The sequence below is a fragment of the Schistosoma haematobium genome, chromosome ZW (assembly GCF_000699445.3).
Source record: "Schistosoma haematobium chromosome ZW, whole genome shotgun sequence".
Lineage (NCBI taxonomy): Eukaryota > Metazoa > Platyhelminthes > Trematoda > Strigeidida > Schistosomatidae > Schistosoma > Schistosoma haematobium.
In genome coordinates this window covers 50,108,693-50,130,513 of record NC_067195.1, presented here as the reverse complement: position 1 = coordinate 50,130,513, position 21,821 = coordinate 50,108,693, and the positions used below count along the sequence as shown (strand labels likewise).

General features: G+C 35.1%; 1 protein-coding gene across 2 annotated transcripts; it reads right to left on the bottom strand.

The window, feature by feature from the left end:
- Positions 1-1,831: 1,831 nt before the first annotated feature.
- On the bottom strand, positions 1,832-18,461 carry PANK4_1 (Pantothenate kinase 4; the record flags this gene model as incomplete). 2 transcript variants are annotated; one of them, XM_051211651.1, is made up of 10 exons in its annotated part: positions 1,832-3,102; positions 3,635-3,825; positions 5,039-5,222; positions 5,619-5,855; positions 5,894-6,343; positions 9,749-10,291; positions 11,473-11,572; positions 15,776-15,989; positions 16,374-17,075; positions 18,013-18,461. In XM_051211651.1, the coding sequence occupies 5 exons, from the start codon at positions 17,050-17,052 to the stop codon at positions 6,098-6,100; spliced, it is 1,782 nt and encodes a 593-aa protein (XP_051071736.1). In that variant the 3' UTR covers positions 1,832-3,102; positions 3,635-3,825; positions 5,039-5,222; positions 5,619-5,855; positions 5,894-6,097. The 2 variants fall into 2 exon arrangements, with proteins under 2 accessions (XP_051071736.1, XP_035588976.2); XM_035734236.2 differs by lacking the exon at positions 18,013-18,461 and having other exon boundaries at positions 5,619-5,831; positions 6,116-6,343; positions 16,374-16,575.
- Positions 18,462-21,821: the final 3,360 nt, after the last annotated feature.

Genomic DNA, 21,821 nt, shown 5'->3' with positions numbered 1-21,821 from the left:
CCATTTTCCCCCTCACGATCATGGAGCCCATGTGCACCACTGGATTGGTATCAAGGTTTCTTTCAACTTCCCAATGTGAATACTCCGTACCCACCAGTCTGGTTTGAGTGCCGGACTTTTGCTTTTTGTCTTTTCAATTTTGTAAACAACAACCCCGTCGCGAGAAGGTAGTAAGTAGGACTTCCCTGACAGTGGCTGTATACACGTAACTATATGAAAGCATTTCGAGAGAGAGACAGAGCTGACTTTTTCCACCCTCAGGTGTACCAGTGCATTTTGGGGCTCATATTGTTGGTATGATAATTGGTCGATTTTTACGAAAGAAAAATAATATTAAGAAAGGTTATTTTTATATGTAGTAGTTTATAATGATACCGAGGTGTGTGAAATCATTAAACAAAATTATCAAAGATAGTTAAAAGTAATCAAGTATGAAATATAAATGTCCATAACAGATGAATTAGTGTTATGTCATGAAATGAATTAAATTATCGTAAATTTTCAAGTATTGAATAAAATGGATGTTGAATCACTTAACAAAGTGATAAAAAATTATCAATAAATGAATCTATGTAGTATTTTCAGAAATATAAGACGTTTCTAAGAAGTAACTGACAGGAAAACCCTGTAACTAAGTTTCATGCTATTTGACACTTACCAGGAATGTTTGCATGTGAGCTTGAGAAACTAAGGGACACACTGAGACTAGGTCGATAGAAACCGATCAGCACTAGCAAGGTAGTAAAAAATACATAAATAATACAACAAATACAAGATTTCCGAGTTTTATTTTTGTGTAGCGTTTCTCAATTTTCGTAGAAAAGTCAGAAAATCTTGGACCGAGTGACAATTCTTGCTTATGGAATGTGGATAAACACGTACTGTTATAGTTGGAAAAACATATTTCTCACAAGATTCTGGTAAGGTCATCGACTTCATTTGTCGAAAACGTTTTATGAGCCTGTTATCCCTTCAAAACGTTTCTGTGCAATGGTGTCGACATATTTTTTGAATAACTGACATTCATCATTTAATAAATCATATAATCCATGTACTATAAACGGATTATTACATTCCACTTCAGGCAACTTAGGCTTTACCATGTCGATATAATTCATTGTCAGACGTTTAAATGACAGACGGTTAGAGTACATGTGGTTTCAGCGGAGTGTATTTCAAAATAATTTCGACTATTCGTGTTTATCAATACAGACTATTAGAAAGTCGATTCTCGCATTTGCTATTACACACTTGATAGCGTATTGCTGAAAACTGTTGGGTTACTTAACCACATTAAGAACCTTTCCAATTTTAAAACGAAAGAAACCTGTTGATTCATGAAAAGAAATGAAGACATATCACTGTAGAAAATTTTCTTTTCGATGATATCATTTCCTTATGCTGTACAATCGCACTAACAGGTAAGTTTGGCATGTAAGTCGTTTACAGTAGAATAGAGGAGTTTTACAAAATTATAAAAGAATAATGTTGAAAGCTCTGAAAGGTTACAGGTCAGTTTTACAGCACATCAGATATCATAACAATTAATACAATAGAATTTTGTATGTCCCATTAGATGTAAATTACAAACTTTATGGCAGCAAAGTCCGACTCAAAGCTTTCACATGGTGCTGCTCGGTAGTGAGAGGAATCTTGCTACCTAATTTGAGTCGGCAAAGATGGACGGTGGCTAGCAATGTAATCCAGGATGCACGTTTCGTCCCATTTGGGACTCGTCAGTTGGATGTGCCAAGGTCCTATATTCCGCTGCTAACTGCCATCCATCTCTCTTTATAATGCTTGTGACGTAAGGCAATGTCGAGGCAAAAAAATATATTATCCAAAGTGTATTTGAAATTAAGAACATCATTGATACATTTTACAAATACTGATACGTTGCTTTTTTTTTAAAAAATGGCTACTTCATGCGATAAATGTTTTGTTATTAAAAAAAGGGACAAACGTCAATTTTTCCCTTCTCAATTAACAAAAAAGGTATTGCTTGAAAATAAATTGACACAGTAACTAAGTGAACAAATTCACAGAACACAACTTAATTGACGTTCATTTTTAAAAAAATTTAGTTACTAAACAAACTAAAATCCTTTTTGAGATGATTAATAATAGGACTAGATGAGAATAATATACATAAAAAAAGAAAACACAATTAAATAGATGCGTAATAAAGAAAGAATATCACTAGTAGAAAGACTACTTAAAAACATTGAAAGTAGATTGTATTTTAAAAATAGTGAAAAGACTAGAAATTTTGAAATATACTAAAATTATATTGAATAATGAGTTTTGCACAGAATGTTTACATGTTAATTAAGAAATACATTTAATCCCAAGTCTAATATTAAAGGACAGCAAATCTATACAAAGTTGGAAGAGAAAAATATAACTATTACAATGAGAAAAAACACACGAGAAAAGTCGATGGTAAACAATGATGACAATATCAAAGATAACAACCATGGCAACAAAGATAAGATTGAAACACATTATCAATCATCAAATAATTATTACTAACAGAATACATCACAAAGAAATCAAATAATTTTACAGCCAATATTTGATTAATCTGAAATGTTTTCATGTAACATTATTACAATTATATAGAAATAATAATAATAATAATAAAGATGAATAGAAAGAAACTAGTGTATACTTTGATAGTAATTTGCAGAAAAAATTAGTTAGATGTCAAATATTTGTGAAGGAATGTTCCGGAAGAAGTATTTAACAATAAGTAAGTAGTAGTGTATGGCATGATTTACAGTAACAAGAAGCAAGGAATATAAGAAATGAAGGTATTGTTCAGCAACTGAGCTAGATACATTTTTAATACTATATGGAATCAATTAATTAATTCATGTAAACAACTCTCTTGATACAACAACAATTTACATAATTTTCAGATTATTATCTTGACTGTGAAACAGGTTCAAATTTAAATATCACACCATATAGCTGACCGCCTAACCTTCGGGCAAGCCAAGAATTTTTAATCACAGCTATTTTGAGTGTATCCACGGTGAATTTTGCATTTAAATTACAATGAATTGCTCGACCCATACCTTCAATGACAATCAAGTCGACCTATATAATAAACATTGAGCACATAATTATATTTTACAAATACTGAACAATTTCAGAGTCACAAATTACGATTTCATATGAACATGATTACAGGACGTTTGATAACGTGAACTCATATATGTCCTCCGAGCAGAGAATGGAGAAGAAAACACAAACAGATATGCAGTGAGATTATAAGATTTGATGCTAACAGAGATGAGTACGATTCGAGTCGGTATGATATAACATAATACATAATGACAGAAATTGTCAGTAATTCCAACGGACTAGTGAATCAACAAAATTATATTCTTTTTTAACTTAGAATTAAAAATTTGAAAATTATTTACTACAAATTACTACTGAACAACAGCGAAAAACAACTATGGAATGATCTATTCAGATTGAAATAAAGTTTGATGCATTTAAATTTTCGAAATCTTCATATACTGAGCAAATGATAGAGGATTACCGGGGAAAAATAACCATATATATATATATATATATATATATATATATATATATATATATATATATATATATACAATTTTACCTGTTCACGTTCTGCCAACTGAACCAACGAGCTAGCAATTAGACGAAAATCTAGACAAGGTGAAGTTTGGCCATTTTCAGCTAACATAAGTTGTCCATTATTAAGAGATTCAGCTATTAAAGGCTCAAAAGATGCTATCATGTGTAGGAGTAGTTCCAATTCTTGATAAGTTATATCATTGATAGCAGGACCTAGACAAAGAAAAACACTTATATAAACAATAAAACATTGAAATATGCACAATTTATGCAAAAACTTGATAAAAAGTAAATTTACGGTAAAAATCAATAAAGATTTTCTTAAAAGTCGCTAAACAAAGTGAAATGCTATCCTTACTCAAAAGAGGTAAGACATAAACATTATGATCATTATTATTATTATTAACTCATCAACAAGGTACAGATTTGTATACTTGACATTGAGCTAAGTAATAGGAATAATGCTACAAACTAGTTATCTAAGTCTAAATAAATAGAATAGAATTAGAACCTTTAATCAAGTAGCCGAAAATCGAATACTTTATTTATTGAACTATTGTAAAAGAAAAGTGATCATCAACATAAAAAAGCACCGAAATTTTTCCATTTATCTACTGTTTTACAGACTCAATTGCTAAAAATTTTATTTTTGTCAGTGGATTTCGTTATATTTCATGGACTTAATATGGCTTATAATTCTATTTTCACCCTCGCCCTGATGAGTATGCTCCAATCTAAGACATCTTATTGTTACCTAATTTAAAGTTTTACCCAAAACAACGGAAAATTAAGTAACAGAAATACATTGACAAGTGTTAATTACAATTGTTTTGTACTAATCCTTTTTACTTTATGACAATTTTGTCGCAAAAAATATTTATGCTAAATAAGTTACTATAGGGGTTTTATGCTTTGAATTACGTGCATTTACTCTAATGCATTTATGATCCACTCAGACAAAAAATAAACAACTAAAAACTCGTTAGTATAAAATAATTGTGGTTAGTCATTGTTAGTAAGATTTAAGTTATTCACTGAACACAACCATATCCATAATTGTATCATACGGTTTACTACTAACACCACAACTTCCAAGATTTCACCCAACAGGGAATAGTCTCTTTCAAAAGTCCACTTAATAGAACGCAGAAACATCTAGTCAGAATAAGTAATATGCTGAAAATTGATCAACTCAAAAAAGTGACAGGAAATGGCCAAAAGCATTTTAAAGTTTCACTACTTAAAGAAAACATACGGAGATCGGAAGACGTTTAGAAAAAAAGCCTAGATTATGTAATTACTCAATTTCTACTATCCTCTACCAATTAAACGTGGACAGATGATAGTTTTAACAATTGAGTATAATTAAACAGTAACTAGACAACATCATGAATCAAAGTCTACTAATTTATTAAATCCTGTTTACTTGAATTAGCCGCCATTATTACTTTACATCCACGATTTAGAAATTCCATAGCAAATGGTAGTACACCAAGTATAATGTCTGCACCACTATTATCGCAGAAAATTAAAATACAACGATAAGGTGATCCGGACACGCTGATTCGATCAATCCAATTATCAAAATTGTCAACTAACCAAGGTCTAGACTATAAGAAAAAGATATAAATATCTGGTAATAATGAATAATTCCATAAAAAAACAATATAATTAAAAGAGATATAGATAATAGAAATTTACCTGTATATGAGCATAACTTTATCGAGTTATACCTATAAGTAAGGTGGCGATGTTCATGAAAAATAAGTATTATCAAAAGCGTACTTAAAGCGAACAATTTAAAGATGTTTTGCACTGAGAGACAACCTTGTAAACAGAAATAGGTTTATAAGCAAGATTACGAAGTACACCTGTCAAGACTGAACATAGTGCGCGGCTTTCTAAGATAAATTCAGCGAGATGAGATTAAAACTTATAACTCAGTAGTGAAAATTTTAGGCGTTTGTCCTCTGAAACAACTATTTTGTACAAAGATTTCAACCCACCTGAACTTTATCTAATATAACATGAAAGTCAGCGGCACCAAATTTATTCTTTGGAGCTTCCTTTAGGAATTGAATTGCCTCAGCTGCACCCCAATCAAACATATTACCAGCCAAAAGACCTTCAATCAAAGACAGTTGACGATTAGACCAATCCAATTTAGAAAGTTCACTTAATCGATCCATAAGAGAAGAAAGAGCACCTCGATTTTCAAACTTTCAAAACAAAACAAAAACGAACTATTTATGATAAAATTGATAACACATTAAATAGATACCTTTTAATGTCCTTTTAATATTATAAGATGAATATTTTATTATATATGAAGAATTAGAAATGTTTAACGCAACTGAACAGCCAAATTACATGTCTATGAGTCAGACGGTGAGACTCATATTAGTGTTTGACAGTGGACAATGGTAGTCAATGATTGAAAGACGAGTAACGAAGCTCCTATGTTAACGAGTTTTCTTACATCTTATTAAAATTTTCTGCTTACTCTTTTCTGTAAACAAAAGACATCTCCAAATCCATATTCACGTAAGAAATGCTGTTGAGCGGATAAAAGGCATCTTACAGTGAGCACTCCACGACCACTTGGATCAGCACTCAATTCACGTAGGAATCGTTTATATCGTTCAGCGAACTGATGTGAACGGTCAGAGGCATCTGATAATGTGTCAGATTGACTTTCTTCAGCTTTTGCTCTGTGATATTCTATACAGCTCTGGAATATACAAAAATCAAATAAATTACATTAGATAATTATTGAAGCTGAGTGATATTGAATATTGCAATAAAAGAATGTATTGTGTGACGTAATTGATAAAAAACGTTACGTTTTACTAATAAAATGTTTTCTATAACTTGGTTACTTAACAGTTACCAGACATTAATTCCAAACAAAATTTATTGAGACATTTTAGACCAAGAAAACTGAGAAATTAGGAAATAAAAACAGAAGCCGACTAGCATTAGTAAACGATTGGACTAGGAAACATAGACTTAAAATTCATTCCCTTTCCATTGACATGTTTGAAATTTCCTTACAGATGACTGATAAAAGTAATCACTCTGGAATTCTTATTTTGGTTAATAGAAATTGTTAACCATGACAATATAAAACGTTTATTCATTCTTCCTCAAATCACTGATAAAATGAAGAAGTTCTTACAGTTCAACTGATTTAGTGAGTGAGAAATACATTTCTCAGTAATAAATAAAGCGAAGGACAAATAAATTTCATAATATACATTGATATCAAAGTATATTAGGTTTTTGACTCTCAAGTTGGATCACAAACCTGGAGATAAATCATCTGTTTTGTTGGAAATATGCAAACAAATTAAAAATCCAAAGCTTTGAAAACTATTATAAGACGACCCAATACGTATGTATAGTGTGCATGCGTAAAAAAAATTCGTTTATGGTATTTTTATACTGTTTCAGCAATGAGTTCTCATTTAACTCATTATTTGTTGGTTTGTCTTTTACTGTTCATAACTTACAGTAAAAATAATCAATTGCCCTGATCAATGCCATAAGACGATAAAATTTATCAGAGCAATGTGATGTATGAGCGCAATACATTTGGAATAATGTGATCACATATTAACTTGTTAACACATTTATATGTGAAAAATAGGTCATACTAAACAAATCTAAGAGAAAAACAAAGACAATCGCTATAAAACAGTATGAATCATACCACTTTGGATCATTTTCGTCTCATAAATCAGCCTGATTTGATCCTTGTTTTTCTTTGAACACATAAATATTGGTACAAATAGCGCCGAATCCGTATGCACCACACAAGTCACTTAATTTGTGTGTGGGCTATGATACTGCCCGGGTGCTCAAACCGAAGCAGGTAGTTTTCTAAGGGGGTCACGCCCGGAGCCTTCGACTTAAAGGTTTGATACACAAGGTAGTGGAGCAACGTCAGGAGATGCAGTCCCATGTTAGCCGATGACCAACAATTGGTTCACACGCCATTTGTTCCTTCAGGATACTGGAGCCCATGTGCACCATTGGTTTGGAATCAGGGCTTTCCAACTCCCTCAGGTGAACCCGCAGTGTTTTCCAACCCGGTTAAAGCGCTGGAAACTCGCTTTTCGTCCTCTCAATTTTGTAAACAACACCACCGCCACGAGAAGGCAGTGAGTAGAACTTTCCCGGCAGTGGCTGTATACGCGTGGCCATGCGAGAGCATTTCGAGAGGGGAAAAAACTCTCTCCACCCTCGGCCGTACCAGGGTATTTGGGGGCAATCCTTGTTTTTATTAATGCTTGAATGTTTCAACAAGTAAATGTGTAGTCCACTTTCTCAAAATATACGGCCCTAAATTATGAAATAGTTTCGATAAACTCCGTTTTCTTACTGCATTATCTAGAAAAGTTAACAAATTCGATAGTGTATTGATCGAAGTTAAGCTTCTACGCCATTAGATTGCAGCTTACTTGTCTAAAGGCTAAGTGTTTGCATACAAGACCAAAGGTCCTGGGTTTAGTTTTCGGTTACGGGGTCGCAAATGCCAATTTCTGAACAGCCCCACACTAGAACGAAATGGTTGTTCAATGCTTTCAGGTTCTCAATGGCTGTTTAACTTATATCAGTTTGTGATATCAATAAAAATGATACCTGTTATTCAGTACTGTGCCATAAATGATCTAGTTTTATACAGACTGAGAGTTCGTATTCATGGCTTGTTGTTGTCTTGGAATTAATGTACAAAAGTGAATCTTTAAATTAAAATATGACCGAAGGTACGTCAGTTGACTTTTAACGTGCACAGATTGGAGATTGGGCACAGTAGAATTATCCGTGGACGTTATTATTTATCGTAGCCAATTCATGGGAATTAGTGTTGTTGGGGTAAAGTGGGAAACGCAACATGTTATAGGTCAATTGCAGTAAACGTTAGCCATTTTTACTAATTTATTATTAGTTCATAAAGGCTTAGTATCATATTGAGTAAATAAATACTCTGAAAAAAATCCATGGATGACGATTTTCAGACAATTGCAATCGAAGCTGTTCACATTCCATACACAGCATCATACTATTGACATGAATAATAATGAAGGAACTGATTTACTCGTTGTGCTTAGCTACCTATTCAAACAATATTCACAAGGACTGTAGAATAAGTGAACTAATTTTACGCTGCTTCAACTTTCTACTTCATTTCATTTCAATTTTATATTTTCTAGTTCATTTAACAACCTATTTCTTTTGAAAGTTGTTTCTTAGCAAAAAAAAAGAATTTCAACTCGCTGAATAATCGATTTTATGAATACTTCAATGAAAAGTAGTTTTTTTCTTAGTTGTAGTCTTAATTGAACTGTACCTTATGTCATATACTATTTTTATTGAATCCTATTAGGCTTTTACTGAGTGTACCTCCATTCTACCTAGTTAATTTATTAAATATAATATTTTCTTATTTATGCATTTTATAATACTTTAAGTATTCAGTTCTACTAAAATGTATATGAATTTAAAAAATAAAGCAAATGAAATTACCATCAAAATCAAAATGAGTTGGAAAATTATTTTATAGTTTTGTTTAATTCGAAATTTTTCTGAGCTAGATGGCTTCGTCGAGGAACATTCATTATTCTTCTAAACAATGTCATCAACACAAACTTCAGGTAGAAGTGAAATGTTAGAATTTCTCCACATATAACTCACAGTTTGTTCTGTGGATCTCGATGTTGTTTGGTTATTGTTGAACTTTAACCTGTTATTGACTACTTCTTTATTTTGATTGTATCTCCCATTGATTCGATTTCCGGTCCTATATTTGTCTATTATTTTTCTGATTGATTGATAGATTGAATTGATTTCAATATGTTTGCTGATTGATTTAAGTATCAAGCTTCTAAAAATTCTCTAGTGCTTTTGGTATTCCCTCCATCCAAGATTTCAACATTTTTTACTTGAATGTACGTCCACAGTTGTCCACATACATTTATATGAGACGTCATGGCGTTTAACCACTAATTGAGCACTTCACTTCTATCTGAAGTTTGTGCTGATGATTTTATTCAGATGAACAATCGAAGATCCACGACCAAACCATCCAGCTCAGAGAACAAAACTCCACTTAAATCTATTTAATACTACTTACTTCGAAACAACCTAACCAATAAATCCTGGCTTCTTCATCGTGAGTTAGATCCCATGTATCTGGTGAATAATTTGCGGGTGACTCTAGAAAATGAAACATTTCTAGAGAATGTGTAAATACACGATCGAGTTCAAAGTTAGGCAGTTTTGAAATTTCGTGTTTCTGTGACGTAGACTTTGAAGAACTCTTTAAAGTAGACTTGCTTTCTTCTGCTTTTTGAGCGATTATTAAGTGTTTTGGATTCGGTACTTTACCAACTGAAGAATTCACAATTGACAGATCATGGGGAGGAACTTTACTGAAATCTGTTTCTCCTTTACTGTGATTGGTCGCATATGGTTTTGATTCAAACGGATTATCAGAGAAAGGAGTATTACTCGAGCTAACTACATAGTTCTCAGACCAAAGTGCTTTTCGTTCCGTTGAATTATTATTCTTACAAGTTTTCAGAAATGCACCTACTGCCCCTAAATACCCTTCATGCCGTAAAAATAAGGCTTTGTATTCTCCGCCTGACCAAAACCGAACGGCATAAGTAATTACCTGAATAGACAAAAAGCATGAAGTTAATGAGTTAGATCAACATTTACAATGTAAAGCAGAATAACATTACACAGTTCATAATAATTCGACAGAAACATTAAATTGAGAATGTCAACGGTGAAGCTAAATGGATAGAATTAGTGAACTCCAAGGAATATGATAAATTCCCTTGATTTTAGTGATAGTAGGAAGCATTTTACACAATTTACTACCTTTTTGCAGCATACAGAACGTGATCGCAGTGGCAGTAAAACAAAGCATGAAACTGTTATTAACTTTCAGTATCAGATTTGATTAAATCCAAACCAAATGGAAAATAATTATCATCCAGAAAAATAAATTTATTATTGACGGAATAATAATTCTCAAAGATGACCAAATACTAGCATTTACTTGTGTTTCTCATCTTATAACCCCAAAACATAATTTGACATTAAAGTCTCATAAGTACGGTGGAGCCCGACTTTGAAGACTTCGATATACTTTCTCCTTTGAAAATGAGAAAGGCATTTTTCCAGTATTTGGATCATCCTAATCTAATCACTAAACTGTAATTACAAATACTGTAAACAATTGTACTCATCCCTATATTTCCACACAAAACAGTGTTTTCTTACCGCAGTTACCATCTACTCTGATACTTTATGCTAGTTAGGGAAAGGGCATGTTGGGAAAGTGTTATTTGTTCCCAAATCACGACATGGCAACAGTAAATCAAATTACTGACGGTGGGAATAAGCTATGTTGGGATGTGTTCATTTTCCTGACCGAGATCTAGTAGGCAATTATAATCTATCGTGAAAGATATTAGGCAATGTGGAATGAGGTCGGTCAGAGACGTGGATGAATTTATTGTTAGTCTTCTTCTGAATCTTAAGTTTCGATATTATCATATACTTTCCATTTTTTCGAACGGTATCCATCATATTTAACTTATCAATCCCGTTGGAATTATAATTTCTACTCGTTTACTTTATGTCATATTAATTTCATCGTATTGTGTTCGTGTAAATGGTGGGGATTTGGACACTCACATTTACGCCATGCTCTATGTTGTTTGTGACTATGACAATCTAGATGTACTCCAAGGAGTGGGATGTATACTAGGAGGTTGATAGCTTCATTAACGAGAACATATCATAATAAAAGTGTAATTTTCATCCCCAAAGGAAAATGCTTACTTCCATTGTTAACCCATGTCCCCGAATAAAATATCCACCAAAAATAATTCGTGTAAGGCTATGCTGTTTAGCATATAGACAAGCCAATTGACCTATATTACTGTAAATATTAATCAAGAAAAATAATGATGTTAGTATATATATATATATATATATATATATATATATATATATATATATAGATAGATAGATAGATAGATAGATAGATAGATAGATAGATAGATAAAACATAGTTTTATGTGGGAAGGATTTCATTCTTCATGGAATCAGAAATAAGTGAAGTTGGTGAGTTAAGAACAGTTATGAAACCACTGTCCATGGCTCTCTGGATCATGATAGTTTTCCGTTTACAATCAGTTTACTGTTAGAATCATCTTAGAACTGGATGACTTATTAAGTAAACCAAGATGGAGGACAGCCGCCTACTAAATAATCTACGTCGATAAACAATACAATACTGAATCCGATATTTAAGTATATTTAATGATCTGTAGCTTCATAAAATGGTAGAGCTTAGGAGCTGGACACAATCTCATATGAATGGTCTCCATCATTAACTGATCCGAGTTATAAGAAAGGGCATAAATCTCTTTGTGATAATTACAGACGAACCAATCTGAAACATACTCGAAAATCACTAGTATATGATTACATATCTTACTGGAATATAGCCTGTCTATCGTGAGACCACTGAAAAAGCAACGGTAAGCTTAGACTCAGGACACTGGTAAAATATAGCAAATCGGTTGGTGAAGATGTGTCTCTATCGACTAACGTGGCTGGGACACGTACTGCATATGCTCAACCACTGTCTATGTTAACGCACAATGTTGGTTGGCATTGAAGTAGATAGAAAGAGAGGTAGAAATGGCTAAAATAAGAAACGGTAGGTGCAGGCTACTCGGTCAAGGTATTTATGGGTATTGTAACTGATAGTCGGAGACAATGAAATGTTTCAAAAATGGTTGCAGTAAGGCGGACGCATTTTTCTAGTCCCATATCCTGAGTTTTAAAACTGTTCAATACTGCTATCCCACAACTCCATTCTTTCTTCTTATATCATATTCTGTGTTTATTCTGTTTTATTATCATTACTACCATTTCTATTGATTCGATATTTATCTTGACAACTCCATCTCATGATATTTTTGTTGTTTTGTTTATACTATTTAAACTTGGATTAATTTTGATTTGGTTATTTATTTATTCTCTGAAGAAGTGGCCTACACTAAGTCACTAAACGTCAGAAAACCTAATTTTTCTATTAATTAGGATATTACCAACATATTACTTTTTATTCATAAAAATCTACCCAATGCTCAATTTATTCGAAATTATGAAGTCAAACCTTGGTAATGATACCTACACATCAGGTCTAGGTTAACCAAAAGTCGAAGGAACGACCGTGAGCAGTGGTGAGCAACGGAAGCAAGAGATGGAAAAGGCGGCGGCTGTAGGTAACACAAGACAGCTTTTGGGACTAATAAAAGAAATTGGAATTAAGAAGTCAAGTGTAAGTGAGACTATCTCGGAAAAAGACGACACTCTTATCTGCTCCTAGTCTAGACGTTTAGAACGATGGGCTGAACACTTTAGGGAGAAGTTCAGCTACTCTACAACCACTCATCATTCCCAGACCGCCTGAATGGGACATTGAAGTAGGTCCCACGACTCTACCTGAAGTTCAAAAGGCTATAGCTAATCCGAAACCAGGAAGAACAGATGGTCCAAATGGATTGGCTCCAGAGGTCTTTAAGGATGATGGTCCAATTTTAGCGATTAGGCTGACTAATATTTTAACTAAAATTTGGGAGTTGGACCTAATTCCATCTGACTGGTCGCAATCACTGATTGTCCCAATATATAAGAAGGGGTCAAAATCATCCTGTGATAACCATAGAGGGATTATTTTGACTAAAATACTAGCTTCAATAATTATGGAGCGCCTAACAAAGAATTGTGAACTATGAACGCGAGAAAATCAGGTTGACTTCAGACCTGGTCGTGGCTGCATCGACCGCATACTCACCATTCGTCAGGTTCTAGAACACAGGGATGCTTATCGGCGTCCGACAATGGTGGTCTTTCTTGGCTTAAAAGCAGCATTCGACTCTGTAGACCGAGAGGTTCTGTGGCAATGTCTGTCATTGAAAGGCGTACCTCAGAAGTACATAAACCTTGTGAAAGGTCTTTACTCCAACACTACTAGTCGAGTCAGAGCTTATGGCGAACTCAACCTCAAGTGGTTTCCGTCAAGGCTGTCCACTATCTCCTTTTTTGTTCAATTTCATCATAGACCTACTGATGGAAATAACACTCTCGTCGAGTAACTTTCCAAACATTGATCTCCTAGCAGAAGGTCCACTTATCGAATTGGAATATGCAGATGATATAGTTCTGTTTGGCGAGGACGCTGATAAAATGCAGTGTTTTGGTAGCACTGAACATCAATGCCAGGACGTTTGGGACGCGTTTCTCTCCCTTTAAATGCAAGTTGTTGCTCTAGAACTGACCTGCGTCAACTAAAGATAGGGAGTGAAGTAGTCGAATCGGTCGATAGCTTTACTTATCTTGGAAGTGTGGTCAGCCGTAATGGGTTGGTGTCTGACGAAATCTCAGCACGGATTCCGAAAACTCGTCTAGCTTTTGCCAACTTATGTCACCTATGACAAGGGCGAGATATTCGTCTATCACTAAAACGACGAACATACTACACAGCAAATCGTTCTGTTTCAATTTACAGCTACGAAACGTAACCATTAAGAGTAGAAGATACATATAAGATACTAGTATTTGACCACAAATGTCTTTTAAATATTTCTCACATCTCGGATCACTGGGTAATTAATAGTTAGGTTAGACACAGGGGATTAGGGGATTATAGTAAATCAGTTGATGAGGTAAATCTTCATCGACTGAGATGGTTGGGCCATGTGTTGAGTATGCCTGAATGCCGATTACCACGACGTGAAATGCTGACTAGTGTTGGGGATGGTTGGAAGAAAATTAGGAGCGGCCAAACGAAAACGTGGCATCAGTGCTTTAGGTCACTAACTTCCAGTTTTAGCCATGTTAGTAGATGCAGACTACTTGGTTGGGGTCCGCGCGACTATAATAACCAATGGTTGGAGGCTTTGTGTGACACGACTCATAATCGATCACAACGGCGTAGGTATATACACTCTCTGTCTTCCCTTAAACTGTGAGATTAAAATTGCTATATACCCTCCTTTCTATCAACTAGTTCTTTCTTCCTGTACTATATGCTTATACACAATCTTTCCTTTATATATTACTACCATTGAAGTGACTTCTATGAATTCGGTGTTCATCTTGTGCTAATGAGGTGTGGCAACTTGGACCGATGCATATATGTGCCTGGTCCTATGTTGTAGCTGATTGACTGACTGATATTACGTATTGATGCAAACGGAAGTTGACAGACACGCACTTATATGATTTTATAAGTTAAAAAAGAACCAGTAACCACAAAATTACGATTCAGATCAATGCAGTAGATGAATACCTACGTTGATAATTCAAGTTTGATGCTAATTTTCACAAATAAAGCGGCAAATAGATTAAAAAAAACCTTTATAAAGCAAAAGTGAATCATACAATAAACTTCTCATGATATATACATAATTTTATGAACGCGTAAAAAATATGGCGGTCGAGAAATTAATTGATACATCGCAACTTATGCAACTATTCACATAGCGTAAAGAACCGAAAATTCATTACCACAAAATGATGTCGGGAGACTTTACGATTCAATTTCGAGTAATTAATCACCATATGAGTGATAAACTTTAAAAAAGGATTATTATTACAAATCAAAATCTGTCGTCCTTAAATCCTGTTTTCACAGCTGCTTATTGTTCGAGGAGATTCTAATTATGAGGACATATAAAAATGTAAAAACAGAAAAAAAGATATTGATGGGGTCCGAGTTTTCACACATTTAAGTATATACCAGTGACCGACTAAGCGATAGTCTAAAGAATGTATCAGTAATTATTTTTGTTCTTGTGAAACATAAATCGATAGCAGAAACTACTACTGATTTTGAAGATACCTTCAGTTTCAGTTGCTAAGATTGGAGAAAATTTTTCCATGATAAAAAGCACCATATATCAAAAGATCATGCCATTTGATATAGTAATAAGATATTATATCTGATCAGTAGACAGAATGATGTATGATTGGAAGTCATTACTAACGCCTTTACTGTTAAAGTTTACAGGATATAACACGGGATTTATTAGCTGTAAGATAAGTGAAAGAAATACTGAACACTTACTTGCTAACTGTAATTAGTAGGGATTTCACCATATCACCTAACACACGAGGTTGTTCCGGATGACGGGCGGCTAAACCAAATGAGCTCGCAATTACATCCCCAGAAAGTCCAAGTGTTTCATACGCACCTCCATATATATCGCGTACCAACATGTCAACATTGCGGTGGTCACCGGAATCCGCCATTTCCAGAAGCTCATCGAAAGTAAACTTTCCTATAGTATTAAAGTTATCAAAATTACTAGCAGAAAACGACAGTAACACAGGGAAAAAAGTTATCGCGCTCACAGTGAATTTCAGACAAAACAACCGGTAGTAGTCTTTATCATATTCACTACATAAATATAAGGGCATCGATATGTCATGACTTTAATAATATGGAAAATTTAACTGTTCAGGAAACTGTACAAGTTTTTTTGGGACATCAATGATGCCATTGAAACTAAATCAGACTGTAGATGATGACTTGGCTTTACTTCATGCAAAAACTAGCAAAACTAAAGCTTTAATTCGAAGTGATTTAACTAACGTTTTATTGATTACTGTGAAAGAGATATGCTTCAAAAAGTGAAGAGTACTAGTTCATGATATAGTCTTACCTCCAGATAACAGCGTTCCTAAACCCCAAAAAGTGCCACCCCCAATAGACGTTCCACCAACCCTTTGGTAAGACGTGGGACTTTTAACTTTCAAGAAACTAACGCCAGACCCAACATTGACCAAAAGGAAAGGGAACGTACTCACCAAGCAATTTGGAACAAAGACATGAGCTGGAGTAGCATGTTTGTCATAATAAAATAACTCATCTGGGATGTTTCGAAGCATAAATACACATCCTCTTACAAGACAATCCATTTCATCTTCTTTATCCAATTCAACTCCCAACTTCGAACAAATTAGTTCACGATAGCGATAAGCACCCCCACCAGTCACCTTGATCTTACTAATTGTTTTTTTGGATGAAGCACCTTGATGTGTTATGTTAAAAAGAATGAAATCCAAACATTCTTCTATGTTCTTAGTTTCGAATTTCATGAAACATAGTTTTTGTCCTTCGTCTTCGTGTTCTGTGTACTCATAAAAGTCAAAAGGTATTTCATTTTCACTGACACTTTTACGACATTGCTGGGGTATAGAACGTCTATACCGGAAGACGCGTTTGTATACTAATTTCGCAAGTGAACCACCGATGTCTAGAGCGAATATATTTTCATGAGCACCCTGATCAAACGATGGGTCAGAAACTTTTGAAATATCGACCGCTGAAGCATATGACATGGCAGATCTTTTAAGAAATGAATCTGGAAATGAAAAATACAACTACATGAGTCAGAAGAAAAAAGATGTAAAACTGGTGAGATGTCTCAGCTGATATATCATTTATTTTCTTGAGAACACTGATAACAAAACAACAAGGTAAATACCAAATCTGGGAACTTGGTAAACATTTATACTGAAATAATTATTCCTTATCCATATATTTTGAGCTGGCTTCGCAAGTGTTTATAGACCTAACTGAGAGTTTTTAATTCAGCAAACATTATTGTTATACCCTTGGTACATAATTAAACTCTTACATGACAATATGGATTCATAGGTTAGATGATTCGGTCAATCAGCTACAACATAGGACCAGGCACATATATGCATCGGTCCAAGTTGCCACACCTCATTAGCACAAGATGAACACCGAATTCATAGAAGTCACTTCAATGGTAGTAATATATAAAGGAAAGATTGTGTATAAGCATATAGTACAGGAAGAAAGAACTAGTTGATAGAAAGGAGGGTATATAGCAATTTTAATCTCACAGTTTAAGGGAAGACAGAGAGTGTATATACCTACGCCGTTGTGATCGATTATGAGTCGTGTCACACAAAGTCTCCAACCATTAGTTACGATAGTCGCGTGAATAATTAGTATGACAGGGCAATCTTTAGTCTACCATTAGCAATTTGGCTGTTTCGATACTGAGTTTGTGATGCAGAAGAGTAATTTTTTGAAGAACAATGTGAATGAAAGTTCAAAATCAACCTAATGTAATCAACCTGAACGCATTAGCAATTGCTAAGAATTCGAAGACGTTATTCATTAATGGACAATTTGTACTCTTTTTGAATTTTAACAAAAATCTCAGTTTTTCTAATTACGGCAATGCTTATCTATCGCGACAGACCGACTCTTGTTACCAAGTTAACTGAAAAATATGGGTCAGATGAGTTGTAACTTTTGGGTACCTTTTACTAAGTTGATTGGGTTTCTTGTACTACTGACGATCTTGTGGTTTTCCGAATGCAGTAATGGGGATAACCCGAAATCGTCAGAATGCAATTAACATGCCAAAAAACAATTGGGTCTGATCACAGAACGCAAATGGGTTTCTCAAAAGTTGCCGAAACTTCTGAGGTTTTGTGCCATTTCCCCACAGTTTTCTATATCGGCTTCGCAAAAATTTCCCCAAAACACAAAAATTAGCCACATTGGTTATTAACATTTTTCGAAGTCGTGTTGCCACTCAACGCCAGTGGATGGAGCACAGGGAATTCATAAGAAAAGCGACTACATCTAATACGGTTTAAGTTCAAATCGGCTGCATTTTGGACCGCCAACTTAATATAGTTGTACAGCCCAACAACGTGCAGTCTTAGATAACACTCAAAAATTCCGCCAGCTTCAAATACTTGCCAGGACTTTTTTGTGACCTTGAACCTGGCAAGATGATGAGCTGAAACTTCTAAAGATTGTGTCATGTGAGACACTGTTGTAGTGTTCTTACTACAATAGAAATATGCAGATATATCTATGTATCAATACCTAGTGGTAATGAATGACCTGGTAGCACCAACTAGTAGAAATCATGAAACTAATGATGTATAGGTATTCGGGTTTTGACAATGCATTTACATGCAACACTTTCATAATCTAAGTTCGCCAACACATTCGACTCAGAATTCAGAAACGAGGAGGTTTAAATATATTTTTTGAAGCCTATTTAACTATCAAGAAGCGTCTAATCTAAGCTGGCTAGCAGTTACAATGGATGTGTAGAACAACGTACCTACTCGTGATCTGGTGTAGATGCATTACGGAGAGCCCCCAGCTAGGTTTGTCCAGTAAAACTGATGAGGTCAGCACCCCTGTCAAAGACTCACAGAGCTACTTATTTTGGGGACGTATTTACGAATACAAAATTATGGATGTTCAGGATGGGAAGCAGGGTAAATCGACATAATCCTCAACGATGTGGGAACTTCTACAGTGTATCAATCAACAACAAGCCTGACCGGTAAATAGATCTCATATAAGTTGCTATTGTTGGGTTGTGGTTAACGAGTTTTCAGATAAAGTATAGTAATAAGGAACAGTGAGTAGTGACGTGTAAAATGGTGAAATTGATATGAATAACGAAGGGGACGTTTATGTCAGAGAAAAACTGTCTGTTCGTTAAACTCGAAGCTGTTGCGAAATAGGTTACAGCGTCTAGAAGCTCTGATGACGAAACGCTACACGCACTATTTAAAAAGGATAGTGGTGTTTTTCTTCGGTGAGTTTATTTCTACTGTTTTGGTAATTCTTTACGACTCAAGACTACTGTTTTCGATTCAATGGAGTTTATGTTAACTAAACTAATCACCACGTTGTTTTTAAAAAGTAATTTATCACATCTTCTTTTCAGTGCAAGGATGTTTTGTATATGTTCGCACTTTGGATTCTGACAGTTTACAGCTTTTTACTCTTTATGACTATCAGTTTCTCATGTCTCTGGGTATTGTTTGTGTCTAGTTTTGTTAAAACCTCTCGTTGGCTGCTGGATAGCGCAAAAAGCACTTGCCAATGCTCAAGCTGTCGATACTCTGTGGAAAGTGGCGTTCATTATATGACTCCAAAGGATGGTACCACGAGTTTGGACGAACTGAACGCCTGTGTTTTTCAAACGACTAAGCAGAAATATCTGCGTGTAGTTGTGTCAGTAGTGCTGCTCGGACACAAACAGCTCGGTATCTGAAGCCATTACAATGGTGAGTGCTATTAAAAGGAGTATCAGAAAGCTCAAATGGTACTTACTAGTTCGATAAACTAAATGATGAGAAGCTCTCTCAAAATCACCCACAATCAACTAACTGACAAGGACCAAAAGAGGAAGGATGGCCTATAGAGAGTTCTGTTAGAAAAAAAATCTGGAGAAAAAAGTCTCTTTTATCCCAAGTCCTGCAAATGGAAGCCAGCAGGAAACACTTAGAAAGCCCTGCCTTAAATCTAGGTCCATTTCTGACAGGGAAAGCAGCGACCTGACTACCCAAGTAATTTACAGTCGTCGAAGATCCAGCACTGTTTATAACGCCACTGAGCTGGCGACTCCAGCGTCTGATGATGAGTGTGTGCAGATTAAGAACAATACACAACCTCACGTTTCTAAAGAAAAGTCAGTTTACCAAAAGTAACCGAAAAATTAGGTACTGATCATAGTGATAGATCAGTTTTCTTCTGTATAGTCAAGGAGAGTAAAAGCTCAGTACCCAGAACTCGTTTTGAGCATGACGTTGAGTTGATAAAACAGCTATTAGAACAGCCTATTCCTCAGGATATCTCCGGAATCACCTTACTAAAGGTTTATAGACTGAGTGGTCAAATAGATTCGAAGCAGAATCAAATCAGGTTGCTAAAAGTGGCATTGAAATTTTCCAATGAAATGGACTCATTAGTAAAAAATGGTCCATAGTTTTGCACTGAAAAATTGCCACTTGCGGACCGTATAAAAAGACGAGAAGCTGATAAAGAACTGAAACCAAGGTTAGCTGCTGTCGAAAAGGGCCCGAAAACTGCAAATTTGTAGAATTGTGGTCTACTATGATATTAATACCGCTCTAGCTATGGATTTAATTCTAAAATTGCAGATTTGTCATAATGTAACTGCTTACTCTATGGGATCTTACGTGGAAGCCACACCATTGTCTACAGTGGCTCATCGTACTGTAACAACTACCATTATATGATGGAGAGCACATTCAGGCTGGAGATAGAACAATATATTTAATATGAGTGAAAGTACGTTTTACAGAGCAATCACGTCTGCGAGGCTGGGCCATGCCATCCGATTAATTCGAATCCACTAAATTCATCTTCCCGCTGTCTCCATCGTTGGGTTTTATTCCGCGTTAAATGTGAACTGTCTATTTTCTCAGTTGTCTCGTGCTCAGCTTTGGGGATCGGGTGGTTAAGGCCCAGTTCCACCACAAATTTTAGGGTGGCGGGGCTTCAACAGCGAGTGATGCCGAAGTCTCTTTGAGTTAGCATAAAACCATTTAAATTGTTTTTTGATCTGTCACACAAATGTTCGGAGCTTCCTCAACAAGAGTTTGGAGCCTGGTAAACGTATAGGTCTTACCAAGCCGAATGTAAGTGCAATCACAGAAACGTGGCTGACACAGCCTGTTGACAGTAGGGAACTTGATTTTTAAGGTTTCATATTCATGAGAGCCGACAGAATCCCGAAGCTTAAAACAGAAGTAGCTCTATTCATTAAAAACAGTATTCCACTAACTGTTATTGATACCATATTCCGCGGAAGTGAGACGTGTGAATAATTTGTTTGACGCTTGAAACAAAAAGGACAAGGGATACCAATTGATTAGATCTACTGCAGTCCAAACTGCGAGGTGAACGAGATGGTTTCAACTCTTGATCATCACGTGGTTGATGTTTAATATTGGGGGACTAATGACTCAACGGTAGTCCGGAAAAATCTGAAGACTGAACCGTCAAAACGTTCATTCGAACGAAAACAAATTGATAGGATTATCACATGTGAACTAAAGCGACACGTGAAAGAAGCAATTAAATACAACCCGGAGTCCGAATCATCCTTACTTGATCACATGTTGAACCACTGTGATGCCACAAACTCCATTGTATACCATCAATACCATCAATAAGTTCTAGTTCCGATTTCCATATTGTTGTCAATTACGAGCATATGTCAACCCGAGCCACACCACATGTCTGGAGGCAAATATCAAAATATCGGGAAGCTTGAAATATTTTGGCC